General features: G+C 35.6%; 1 protein-coding gene across 2 annotated transcripts in view; it reads right to left on the reverse strand.

The window, feature by feature from the left end:
- Window positions 1-12,545, reverse strand: part of LOC138397167 (pregnancy zone protein-like) — a 48,717-nt gene that overhangs the window by 17,034 nt on the left and 19,138 nt on the right. For both annotated transcript variants that reach the window (XM_069491107.1, XM_069491108.1), the window contains exons 14-17: window positions 9,885-10,027; window positions 7,466-7,615; window positions 5,460-5,624; window positions 3,712-3,817 (exon numbers count right to left, since the gene is read on the reverse strand). In XM_069491107.1, coding sequence (XP_069347208.1) covers window positions 3,712-3,817; window positions 5,460-5,624; window positions 7,466-7,615; window positions 9,885-10,027 — 564 coding nt within the window. The remainder of the gene's footprint in view (window positions 1-3,711; window positions 3,818-5,459; window positions 5,625-7,465; window positions 7,616-9,884; window positions 10,028-12,545) is intronic.

Consider the following 12,545-nt stretch of genomic DNA (forward strand, 5'->3'; position numbering starts at 1 on the left):
ACAGCAACCTCAAACTCCTGAGCTCAAGCGATCCTCCTGTCTCAGCCTCCCAAGTAGTTGGGACTACAGGCATGCACCACCATGCCCGGCTAATTTTTTCTATATATATTTTTAGCTGTCCATATAATTTCTTTCTATTTTTAGTAGAGATGGGGTCTCGCTCTTGCTCAGGCTGGTCTCGAACTCCTGAGCTCAAACGATCCGCCCACCTCGGCCTCCCAGAGTGCTAGGATTACAGGCGTGAGCCACCGCGCCCGGCCTTTTTCACAGAATTAGATAAAACAATCCTAAAATTAAAAAGTGGGCAAATGAAATGAAGACACATTTTTGAAAAGAAGACATACAAATAGCTAACAAACATATGAAAAAAATGCTCAACATCACTAATCATCAGAGAAATGCAAATAAAAATCACAATGAGATCCCATTTTACTCTAGTTAGAATGGCCATTATTAAAAAGTCAAAATATAATAGATGTTAGTGAGGATGTGGAAAAAAGGAAACATTTATTAGACACTGTTGGTGGGAATGTAAATTAGTACAACCTCTATGGAAAATAGTACGAAGATTTATCAAAGAACTAAAAATAGATCCTTTATTCAATCCCACAGTCCCACTACTGGGTATCTCCCAGGAAAAGAAATCATTGTATCAAAAAGACACCTGTACCAGCCTGAGCAAGAGCGAGACTCTGTCTCTACTAAAAAATAGAAAGATATTAACCAGACAACTAAAAATATATAGAAAAAATTAGCTGGGCATGGTGGTGCATGCCTGTAGTCCCAGCTACTTGGGAGGCTGAGGCAGAAGGATTGCTTGAGCCCAGGAGTTTGAGGTTGCTGTGAGCTAGGCTGATGCCATGGCACTCTACCCCAGGCAACAGAGTGAGACTCTGTCTCAAAAAAAATAAAAAATAAAAAAAAAATAAAAAGACACCTGCACTCGTATGTTTATCGCAGCACAATTTACAATTGCAAAGGTAGGCAATCAAGCTAATTGCCCATCAACTGATGAGTAGATAAAGAAAACATTGTGTATGTATACCATGGAATACTACTCAGCCATCAAAAAGAATGAAATAATGCTGTTTGCAACAACCTGGATGAAAGTGGAGGCCATTATCTTAAGTGAAATAACTTAGAAACAGAAAGTCAAATACCAGTGTTCACACTTAAATATGCCAGAGGTGAATAATGAGTACACAGGGACACAGCAAGTGGGATATTAGACACTGGAGTCTCAGAAGGGCATGAGGGAGAAAAGGTGGGAGAGGGCAGTGCAATGAGAAATTACTTAATGGGTACTACATATGCTAATTGGGTGAGGGTTATACAAAAAGTCTAAACTTCACTACTATGCAATATATCCATGTAACAAATCTATAATGTACCCCACAAATCAATAAAATAAAATAAACCAAATATACTCTAGAGGCAACTGTATTTTTTTTAAATAAATAAAAACTAATACAGCTCTCTCTAAGATGATTATTCAACTGGTGAAGAGAAAGATAAAGAGTAACTTAATACACCAAATATTACTTTGACACTGAAATGATGATCACATATCTTCCATTGCAGTGAGAACCAAACAACAGGAATGGCTGAGCAAGAGGATTTCAGGAATGATTTGTTTGTTTGTTTTCACAGTGAATGAAATGTGGAGAGGTAAACAGCAAACAATAGGATGCAGTAAAGTATGCGTTATAGACAATGGGGATTTAAGAAAGAAAAGAGACTCAAGTTTGGTTTGGCCAGAAAAGACTTTACCCAAAGTGGAACTTAAGATGGTCATTGATAGATAGGAAGCAGAGGAGAGTGGGAAGGCATTCCAGGGAAAGGGCTATGCAAATATATGCCTAGAAGTGGGAAGAGATGCTTCAAAAGGATAATGAAAAACTTACTCCTCTAGAATAGAATGTCTATTTTGGGAGTGTGTTTAACATAATTGGGTAAGCAGGAGATATAATTATATAATAAAACCTCATGAAGGTTAGGAGAAATGAATAAGATCTGTTAAGGCAGGAGTTAGTTATCCTAAAAAAGAAAGTGATACTCCAGAGATAAGAAAGAAGAGAGAGATATATATTATATATATATCTTAAGATAACTATTTATAATTTTCTGAAGATAATTATATATAAATACACAATTATAAATAGATATATAAAGAGACTTGAGACAAGAAAGGTAAATTAGAATTTTTTTTTTTAGTAATCTAGTTATGAAATAATGAGGGGCAGGACTAAGGTGATATAACTGAAAAAGAGAAGGAAAAAGTAGATAGGTGACAAATACCAAAAGAAAAATTTATATAGAATATTACAGAATATTTGGGATAAGACTATAATGATGGCACTCCGACTTTTCGTTTTCTGGTCATTCACTGGCATGCTCTCTCTTAAGGTTGAAAAGAAGATATGTACTTGGTTTTGAAGGATATAAAAATCAATTAATAATGCTTCTCAGTTTTTTTTAACATAACATTCTATTACATGGAATCATAATTAGATTTTTTCATTTTATGCTCACAATACCTCAGTGAGTTTGGTGCTGCCATTCTGACTTTAGATATGAAGACACTGAGCCTCCAAAAGGTGAAGTGAGTCTGCAAATTTTCAAAGTCACAGAGAGTAGATAGAGGTGTGAAGAGAAATCGTCTCTTTGTTCTTAAAACAGTGTTCTTTTTTTCACTATATAGGATTTTTTTTTTCCGTTGAGGGAATATTCTTATTCATTCCTTTGTTTTCAACTAAAACTTTACTCCTTGCCTTTCCAGGTAAACAGTCTACTATATTAAAATGTGTTTATTATTTTTTTAAAAAAATACTTTATAGTGCCATCCTTATTTTTTATTAGAAAGTAAGTTTACAAGACAGTCCAGCATGCAGAGAGAAATTTCTCTAGGCCTCATAGCAGCAGAAAAGAATATTCAGAGTCTTTTCAACTTTTCCTCATTTCCAAGTATACCTGAAACACAAAAAGATTGCACAGTAGTATGTCTGCCAAAATTTGAATTATTCTATCTTGGTCAATATAAAAAAATCACTTTGATCTTCATTAAAAAGATATGAGAAAGATAGTTAATATCCATATGTTCCTTCCCATTTCTAGGCCCCCCCTCACAGGTAGGGCAGGGACGTGGGCAGACATGGCATAAGCCATCTCCACTATTGGCCATAAAAGTCATGTGCAAATCTGCTCCTTCTTCCCCATGGCTGTGACCCTGAAAGGCACACTGGAGGTGGTAGAGTCACAGAGGAAAGCAGACTGGTTATCCCTGACTCAGTACTCGGCAGGGAGCTGTTCTGGAGAGCTACTAGACCCACAAGTAGGTCTTATGTGAGCAAAAACTGAACCATTATCCTTAGCTATTGAGATGTAGGGGTTGGTTTTTTACTGCAATAGAATCGGTCTTACTCTAACTAACTCAAATAGTGAATCCACAGTAGATAAGAAGGATATGAAGTAGCAAGACTATAGAAGGCTAGGACAAAAAAAGCAGTCAATTTAGACACCAGAGAGAGAATAATAATAACCACTTTAACATCTTGTTTTTGAAAGGAAAATGTTATTTGAAGATAACTTGCCAAGAAGTTGCTGCAGTTGCAAGATTTAATACTGAGAAAAATAGCTTTTAATTTCAACTCCAGCTAATAAAGCATAATTTTTCTTCTATTATTCTAGCAGACAAATAAATCACACCCTTACCTCCTGCCTGGGCAGCAGGCATTCGAAGATATTGATATGGCAGAGGCAGCTGACAAAACCGTGGCTTATGGATTTTTGAGTTGGTAAAAATATTTAATCCTACAGACTGGAAAAAAATATTAATTGTTAAAGCATAATAACAATCGAATCTTGAAACTGGAATTAATTTCTTGAATTTGTATTGTACTTTCACTGTTATTTTACACATAGCTCATAGGATCATCATGAAAATTCCACACAATAAAGAGGAGAGCTATTTTATAAATATGAAAGCAGAGTCATACAAGGTCAAGTTCATTCAGCTAGTAAATGGGAGTTCGGATTCAAACCCACTTATGATTCCTATTTCTACGTACTCTCTGGTATACTATGATGCCTTTTTAATTGTACTTTTAGCACCCCCAGAGACTATTTTAGCCTTAGATTTTTTCCCCTTCTTTTTCTCTACAAAACAATTATCTATATCTAGAGATACATATATTAAATAGATAGGTAGATCTCTAAATGGCTTTACTACAGAGAGCAATTTTTTTTGGCAACTTAAATTGTAGAGTTGCATATTGGAGGTTTTTCTTTACAATCTTAGTAAACTCTGTTTTGTTTATGTTTTGTTGGAAGACATGCCTTTCCCTGAATATCTGTAGACCTGTAAAATTGAGAGAACTCATCCCTTTTGTGATTGGTCCTTTCCTCTTTTCTTTCTCATTTTTCTCTTAACTGTCTCAAATGTTGCATCCAAAACCCACATGCAGATGCTGGTAGTAGTCTGGGTCCTACAGCCCAGGTGTTCCCGTCTTCTTCCTTTTTCAATGTCAGTCACAGACAAATATTAATACTCCTTGCTCTTTTATCTCAGAGTATGTGGGAAACTGTGGGACTCTTGAGCACAGTTGTCAGTGGTGGTTGTGATACGGGAGAGGAAGAAAAAAGTCAGAACTAAATGTTTAGAGATTAAACAGTTAGTTAATGAACCTGACAAGTGTTCTTTCTGTCCATCCACCACCTAATTTGTGACTCTGGAGGCTCCAGAAGAGAAAGACTTAAATGACTCTCAGCTAAGCTGCAGAAAAATGACGTATGTTTTTCTCAAGGTGTGATGATGAAAGTCTTTACTCCTTTTTGATAGTGGCAAGGTTTAATTTCACAACCTGGATAAACTCCCCTTTTATATTAATAACTCTGCTCAGACATAGTTACACCTAAAGAATCCATTTGAAAACATCCTAACATTTCTAACACAAGTTTTCTTTATCTTTTCTTAATGAAAGGTTACCTTTAGTTTTCCTGAAATTTTAGTGCCCTGTGAGGGCTAAACTATTGCACTTTATGTATTCAATCATGTGTTTGCTCAGTAAGTATTTATTGACTGAGGTGATGGCTGCCAGCAAGGTATTCACCTTTCCATGGGTGTAAGACACACTATGGAAAATATTTTCTTTTGTTTTTCACACATATTAGAATCTCTGAGCCACTGAGAGGGGAATAAGATGGTGGTTAGTAGCTTTGGGATTAAGTTAAGGTTTTGGGCCTAAACTACTTGCTGTTTAAGGTGCCAAAGAAATTTATGGGTGAGTATCTATATGTACACAAAGTTCTGTATGACTCTGAGGTTCCAATACTTTTCGGATACGGATCATTTTGTCAGGGGAAGGGAGGATCAGGCCCTAGAGTTTAGAAGCCCAGTGGTTCTCCATCTTAACAGAGACTTAGAAGTCAATTTTGGCTGTGTTTTTAAGAAGAGGAATTACCTTAAAGATACCGTAAACATCATCATCATCCAGGACTTGCTTTGGCGAGTAAAGGAGTCCATTGTGAGTTATGTCTTCTACTTTGATGCATTTTTCATCGTCTTCATTCTCAGGATCTCCATATCCAATGTTAAGGAGAGTCTTTACTGGAAGCTGATCATACACCTGTAAAATGGAGAGAACAAAGAAAATTTTTTCTTTTTTTTTTAAGAATTTTAAATGTGATAATGTTCAATATGGGATTTAAAAGATTATGGTGTTTATTTAACATCCCCATGCTTATATTGTAAAAATCAACACAGAGAAGCATGGAGAGATATTAAACATCATCAATCCTAATCCTCTTGCTGTACAAAAGAGGATACTATAGAGAGAGATGAAATAAATTGTTTAAGATCTCAGAATTCATTTTGGTTGAGTAAAAATAAAACCCCAATCTCTTGTTTCCCAGACCCAGATTCTTACGTCTAAAAGGAAGAGAAAATGTGGACAGTACAGAGACATGTAATGAAACAAAGCCACTCATAGTCCCATCATCTAGAAAAAAACTCTGTTAATACTTGATTAATTCCTTTTCCCATTTTATATGATTAAGGTCTTACCAAATTTTCTTTTGAGTCTAAAAAGAAAGTTTAGCTTGAGAAAAAACTAGTTGCAGGGGCAACAGAAAATAAATCAGTTCCAGTTTTGCCCAGTGTGTAAGGTGACCTGCTCGGACATATAGTGTTCAGGCTGTTAAACACACAGGGAGCCCCTGCAGACCTCCTAATCTGCCTCTGTCTTCTCTCATCTGTGCTATTGGAATAACCTCTTAACTGTTCCCATGCTTTCATTCTTGCTCCCACACTCTCGGGCAGCAACTACGATCTATTTAGTAGATCAGTGTGAATTGTCCACTCTCCTGGTTAAATCTCCTCAGTGATTCACCATTGCGTTTACGGTCAACTCCAAACTCTGCGTCATGTGAACAGAGCTTGCCACGATCTTCCTAGTTTTCTATTTTACCTGCAGCCTCTACCATCCTCCCCTCCCACCACTACATAGTGGGCCATTCTCTTTTCCTTCTTAGAACACTCCAAACACATTCTGACTTCAGAGCCGTTGGGTGTGCTGCTTCCATTCTTTGTAATGCCTGCTCCTGCCCCTACGCCACCCTCCAATCTAAGAAGACACCTCTAATCACTATTTCAAAAATTGCTCAACTCTTTTATTCTTGATCCCAACATTGTTTATTCTTTCTATAGTACTTATCAAAATCTGGAATTATTATGTTTTTGTTGCTTATTTGTTCGTTTTAATATCTCACATGATTATAAGTCTAAATTGGTCAAAGGCCAAATATGAATTGTTCATCATTAGTTATTTAATTTAGACATTTACACATCCTGGTCTCAGCATAGTGTCCATCCTGTAGTGAAGATGCAATAAATATTTATTAAATAACTAAATGGACCATGAAGCCAGTAAACTATAGGGCCTTTTAAAAAGTGCTTCATTGTAAGAGACATTTTAAAAGACAAGTTTGAAAGAAAACTCTCTTTGGTCGGCACTTAAAACTAGTAAGTAAGTGCCTGGATTTGAGGCAAAGATTAAAAATCTGGTATTTCACATAATACCTTGAAATGTGGTGGGTTAGAAAGTGAGTCTTGAAGAAATTTGGTTCAAATCCCACCTCTAAAATATATTTTTGGCATGCCCTGCCTGCAGTTATTTAATTATATCCTAGTTGTGCTTTCTTCATTCAAAAAATTATGGTAGGAATATCCCCCTCAAATAAATATTTTTCATTTATTCACTCATTAAAAATGTGCTGAGAACCTGTTACACATGAGATTCTGTTCTAGGCACAGGGAAGGTAGTGGCCAGCAAGATGGCTCCCTCAGTGAGGATATAACAGAGAAAAGACAATGGGATGACATGTGTAAAGGACTTTGCGCAATTTCTGTTGTGGAAACGGTCTTCCCGTGTGGGCGCTTTGTGATAGCCAAGGTAGAAATGGGACTCACGGATTGAGGCGAGAGCTCAGCTTCGGGCTTCATGAGCAGCACACTCTGGTCCACTGCACGGAGGGCGCACAGGGAGAGCGCAGTGCCTGTGACCTTCAGGTGCGTGTCTGAGCCTGGCAGGCCCTGGGCTGGGGAGAAACTCAAATTTACCTGTGAAGAGGACAGGATTATAGCAGCGACTTTTATAATTATCACGGTCTCAAATATCTCTTCTACTCCAGGCTAGGACTAGTCTTTTCTGTATTTCCTTTCTCTTCATCCGTTTTAGAGCAGGATTACGAGGCGAACAGCCTAGGAACGACCAATTAAACGTCTCCAGAACAATCTGGAAATATGGTTCCAGTTGACTCGGGTTTCCCCCTCCTTATATAACTGGTAAAATATAAATTGATTTTAATTGCATTGAAATAGAATCCTGAATGGACTGAAAACACACCTACAGGAAGGATACTTACCTTGCTGTAGCTGACCTATCTCTGTGTGGTGCTTTTGTGATGAAATGTGCATAGTTTGCACGGTGCTGTGAAAATTCACAGCCCACCCCTGAGACCAGCCAAGTGTCCTCCAGTTGGCAATCTTAGTCATCTGAAATTCTAAACCAGTGCCGTACTGTTTGCCATGATTGGGGATTTATTGGGTCATTTAAAAAATTAAATATCTAATATGCAGCCTGAGTCAATGGGTTCAGAAAATTCAAATAACTGTGAATAAAGAACATGAACAACAGAATAATGGAAAATTGTGCTGATTTTTCCCCAGAGATTTGATTATGCCTTGACCAATAAACATTTATTGGTAAGTAAATCTATTGATTCCTTCTGTTTAGGTAGACATTTCTTGAGTAGAATCTGAGTGATAGTCAAGTTCTATTGTAGTAACGTATACCTGCTTGTGGTCTACTGAATTAATGCAGCAGCTTGGAATCATATATCATGAGACAAACATGAAAAAAATAAATCATTAATTATTTATCATCAAAATGCATTAGTGTTCATCTCCCTAATTAAATATATTATGAAAATACTGCTTGTGGGAAATTCTATTTTAAACATATTTGTTTTTATTTTTAGAAAATTTAAGTTTATTAAAATATGTTTGTGACTGTCCCAGTCAAACGAACAAGTAAGTTATTTGGGATTATAATCAACTAAAAAAAATATTAACCAAGAAGTGGACATGTTTGCAAATATAAAATGTTTTACTGGTGTGAAAACTAAAACAGGACTTTAAGGCATATTTTGGAGGAGTCTGCATTAATCAATGTTCTCTTCTGCCAATTGTATTTTATGATACCTTCTCCTTTCCAGAGCGTGAAGAAAATACTGACCCACCAGAAAGAGACCTCCACTGTTAGGACGAGTGAGGTGTGCTGGAAGCTGTAGCACAACACGCACATTCAAGATTTAATCCACAGCTAACTGGCCCTGATTAACAGTACAGACATTGAAGCCTAAAGTCGGAGTCTCTTCTCTGTTGATGTGAAACACATAGAAGACCCAAACAGAACAGACATGCTTTCGGGCACCCCGTCCAGGTTTAATAGCATTCTTCAGCAAGATGAAATTGAAGATTTGTATCAGAATCCACTGTGTATTTTTCTTATTTCATTGTACATTTTAAAAAAGAATTTATTAATAAATAAAGTTCTCATGGCAGAAATGTTCACTTGCTATAAATACACATTGTTTTAGTCTCCACAAAGTCGATGTTAAAGAGTCTTTCTAGGTGTATTTTTAAAAAGGTATCTGAAGTACATGGGTCTTATCTGATTGCTAATGTTAGGATTGTGCTGCCAGAGTAGTAAAAATCAGATAAACAGCACCAAATTCTGTTGCAATAAAGCTATTTATACCTCAGTGGGCTTCACATTGCAGCTCTGTATTTCTTATACATAAAAAAGATCCCATTTGAACACATGTTAGATTTCTATGTTATGATCATTATTAGAGTGCCCAGGCTATGTTTTTTGAAACAGAATATATACATACACCCCTCTTCTAGTATATTACCAAACTGAATTTCAACTCTTGACAGACAATCCGCCAGTTTCTGCAGTGGTACATGGAGGTGTGCTGTGCCAGGCTATGACGGGATAAACTTGAGAAGGATCATTTTTAATTGAAAAATTTGGTAAGAAAATATGTTGAAATTAAAACTATGAAAGCTTTGGAGTGGAACTGATTTTGAAATTCATATGAATTTTATGATAAAACAAGAGACTTTTAAAAAATTGTGCTGTGGCCACCTGCTTTGGACATCAGCCTCTCAGGAGATGGCATCATTCTCTGCCTTTAGAGAGACTTTGGAGGAACATTTTAGGAACAATTATGGTAGTCTTTTCATGTAGATAACTCCTTTATTTTTCACATTGCAAAAGGGCAGAAGAATAAAAGGACTAGGATTAAATAAAACAACCCACCTTGTTGGCAAAACACTTTTCAATCTCGAATTTCTCGGTGTCTGCCACGATTTCTCCGTCAGGTAAGACAGCATAAATCAGCAACTGAGCAACAGGAGCAATGTCTGGCTCCACCCGAAAGGAGAAGGAAAACACCCCTTTCACTGGCAAATGAGAAAAGTCCAAAATAATAGATTAGGAACAGAATTCTCAGTTTAGCAAAAAAGGGATTCTTCTATTAATTATTTACATTTGGAGCACACTGAAGTAGAGTTTTGAGAAACTTAGGAGGCTAATGTGAAATGCAAAATATTACAAATTCATTAATATTTTGAATTCAAACTAAATTTCATGATTAATTAAAAAGTTTTCATCAAGCTTTATAGGATTCAAAAAAAGGTTTTGGAGAGAGTTGGAACCCATTATATTAAGTGAAGTATCCCAAGAATGGAAAAACAAGCATCACATGTACTCACCAGAAAACTGGTTTCCCTGATCATCACCTAAATGCACATCTGGGAATGATACCAATCGGATATCAGACTGAGGTGGGGAGTAGGGGAGGGGATGGGTGTATGCCTACACAATGAGTGCATTGCGCACCGTTTGGGGAATGGTCACGCTTGAAGGTGCTGACTCGGGGAGGGGAGGATGCGAGGAGGGGATGGGTATATACCTACATGATGAGTGCAATGCGCACTGTCTGGGGAACTGACACGCCTGGAGCTTTGACTTGGGGGGAAAGGCGGTACATGGGCAACGTATGTAACCTGAAATTCTGTATCCCCCATAATAAGATGAAATAAAAAACAAAGGTTTAAAATAATTGAGTTAGAGGACAAATTAAAAATCAGTTTTCACTTGGAAAAGTCTATAGATTTTATGGTACAATGCCTGCTTGATGCTGTGTTGAACAACTTAAATAAATGAAGTAAACAGGAGCTAGAGAAATAGGCTGAGAGGAGACTCTTCTTGGGCTAGGCTTTTCTGTAATACTAAGCTGAACAAGTTGAGACTTTTTCCCCTAGGTATCTATTTTCTCACTTGCAAAATAAAGAAATTGTACTAATACCTTTCAGTTCTTATTTAGCTCTTCCATTCAGATTTTTAAGAAGGAATGGGATTTGTTATGACTTTTGAGTGCTTAAACAGAAAGACAATACCTAGTATCTCTAGTAGACTGAGAGCATCTTGAGGGCCTGGATCATGTTTTATTAATGCTTTTACCCAAAACTTTGATTACAGAGATATATCGAGATAGAAAGATACTGTCTTTGAGTATAGTTCTGATGGAAAAAACTCTTTCACAATTTGGTTCTAATAAGTTATAAACAAAGAGATAACCTATCTTTGGTTTATGAATTAATTTAAAAATATTTATTATGTACCCACTGTGTGCCAAGTACCACTATAAAAAATGGTGTTTCAGAGATAAAAGACAAACACATTTCAAATCTTAAAATATATATTCTTGCAAACACCATGTATACTCACTATTAAGTTGGAACTAACTGATGAGCATTTGAAAAAAAAAGAACAAATTAAACATGAAGTAAGTAGAAGACATAATTAACAAAGATAAGTGGATATCCATGACATAAAAATATTTAAAAAATTAAGCCAAAACTAGTTGTTTGGGAAGATTAACATGATTGCTAAGCTTCTAGCCAGGCTGATCAAGAAAAGACATGAATTAATAATGTGAGTACCTTGAATGGAAGAGATGCTAACACTATACATAGTACATATATATTAATATTTAAAAACCCATAAAATAATATTATGGACTACTAAATAATAAATTAGACAATTTAGAAAAATAGACAAGGTCTTTAATGACACACACTACCACAAATCACTCAAGAAGATAGCAAACCTAAATTAAACTTTATTAAAGAAAATGAATTTGTGGTTTAAAAATCTTCTCATGAAGAAAATTCTGTGCCCAGATGACTTCACTGGTAAATTCTACAAAATATTTAAGAAAAATAAACACCACATCTTAATTAATTCTTCCAGAAAATCAAAGAGGAAGACATACTTCCCAACTGATTCTATTAGTGTTGTGTTAATACCAAAACCAGACAAAAAAGAAAACTATAGACCTTTACTTTTCTTGAACATAAATATATAAATCTTTAACAAAATTTTAATAAATTGAGTCAAATGATATATTTAAAGGAAAATACATCATGGCCAAGTTTTTTTCATTCTAGGAATTCAATGTTAGCTCAATATTAAAAAATTAGTCAATGTAATTTACCAAATTAACAAACTAAAATAAAACTATCATCTTAATATATATAAAATAAAGGTGTTACAAAGAATAAGATAAAGAAATGCAGGATGAAAAATAACCCTGTATAAGGTGTGGGTAGAAATTTATTTTAAAAATGAAACAAGAAGTTCGTTGCATTACTAGTCAATTATGACTAATATTGATATTCAAAGGCAATGCTTATAATTTGAAAGTGATAGAACATTTTGTAGTAAATAAAACTATGTTGAAGACGGATTTTGCTGGTGTGCTGTGAAATAAAACTGCCAGTGTGATTTAAAAATACATATTGCAGAAAATAAGAAAATGCATTTTAAAGACCTTGTCATTTCACCTTCTATGGAAAACAAAAGCCATGAGAGAGAAAGTTCAAAATAATAAAAAAGACTTTGTTAATTGTGAGG

The sequence above is a fragment of the Eulemur rufifrons genome, chromosome 16 (assembly GCF_041146395.1).
Source record: "Eulemur rufifrons isolate Redbay chromosome 16, OSU_ERuf_1, whole genome shotgun sequence".
In the NCBI taxonomy this organism is placed as follows: Eukaryota; Metazoa; Chordata; class Mammalia; order Primates; family Lemuridae; genus Eulemur; species Eulemur rufifrons.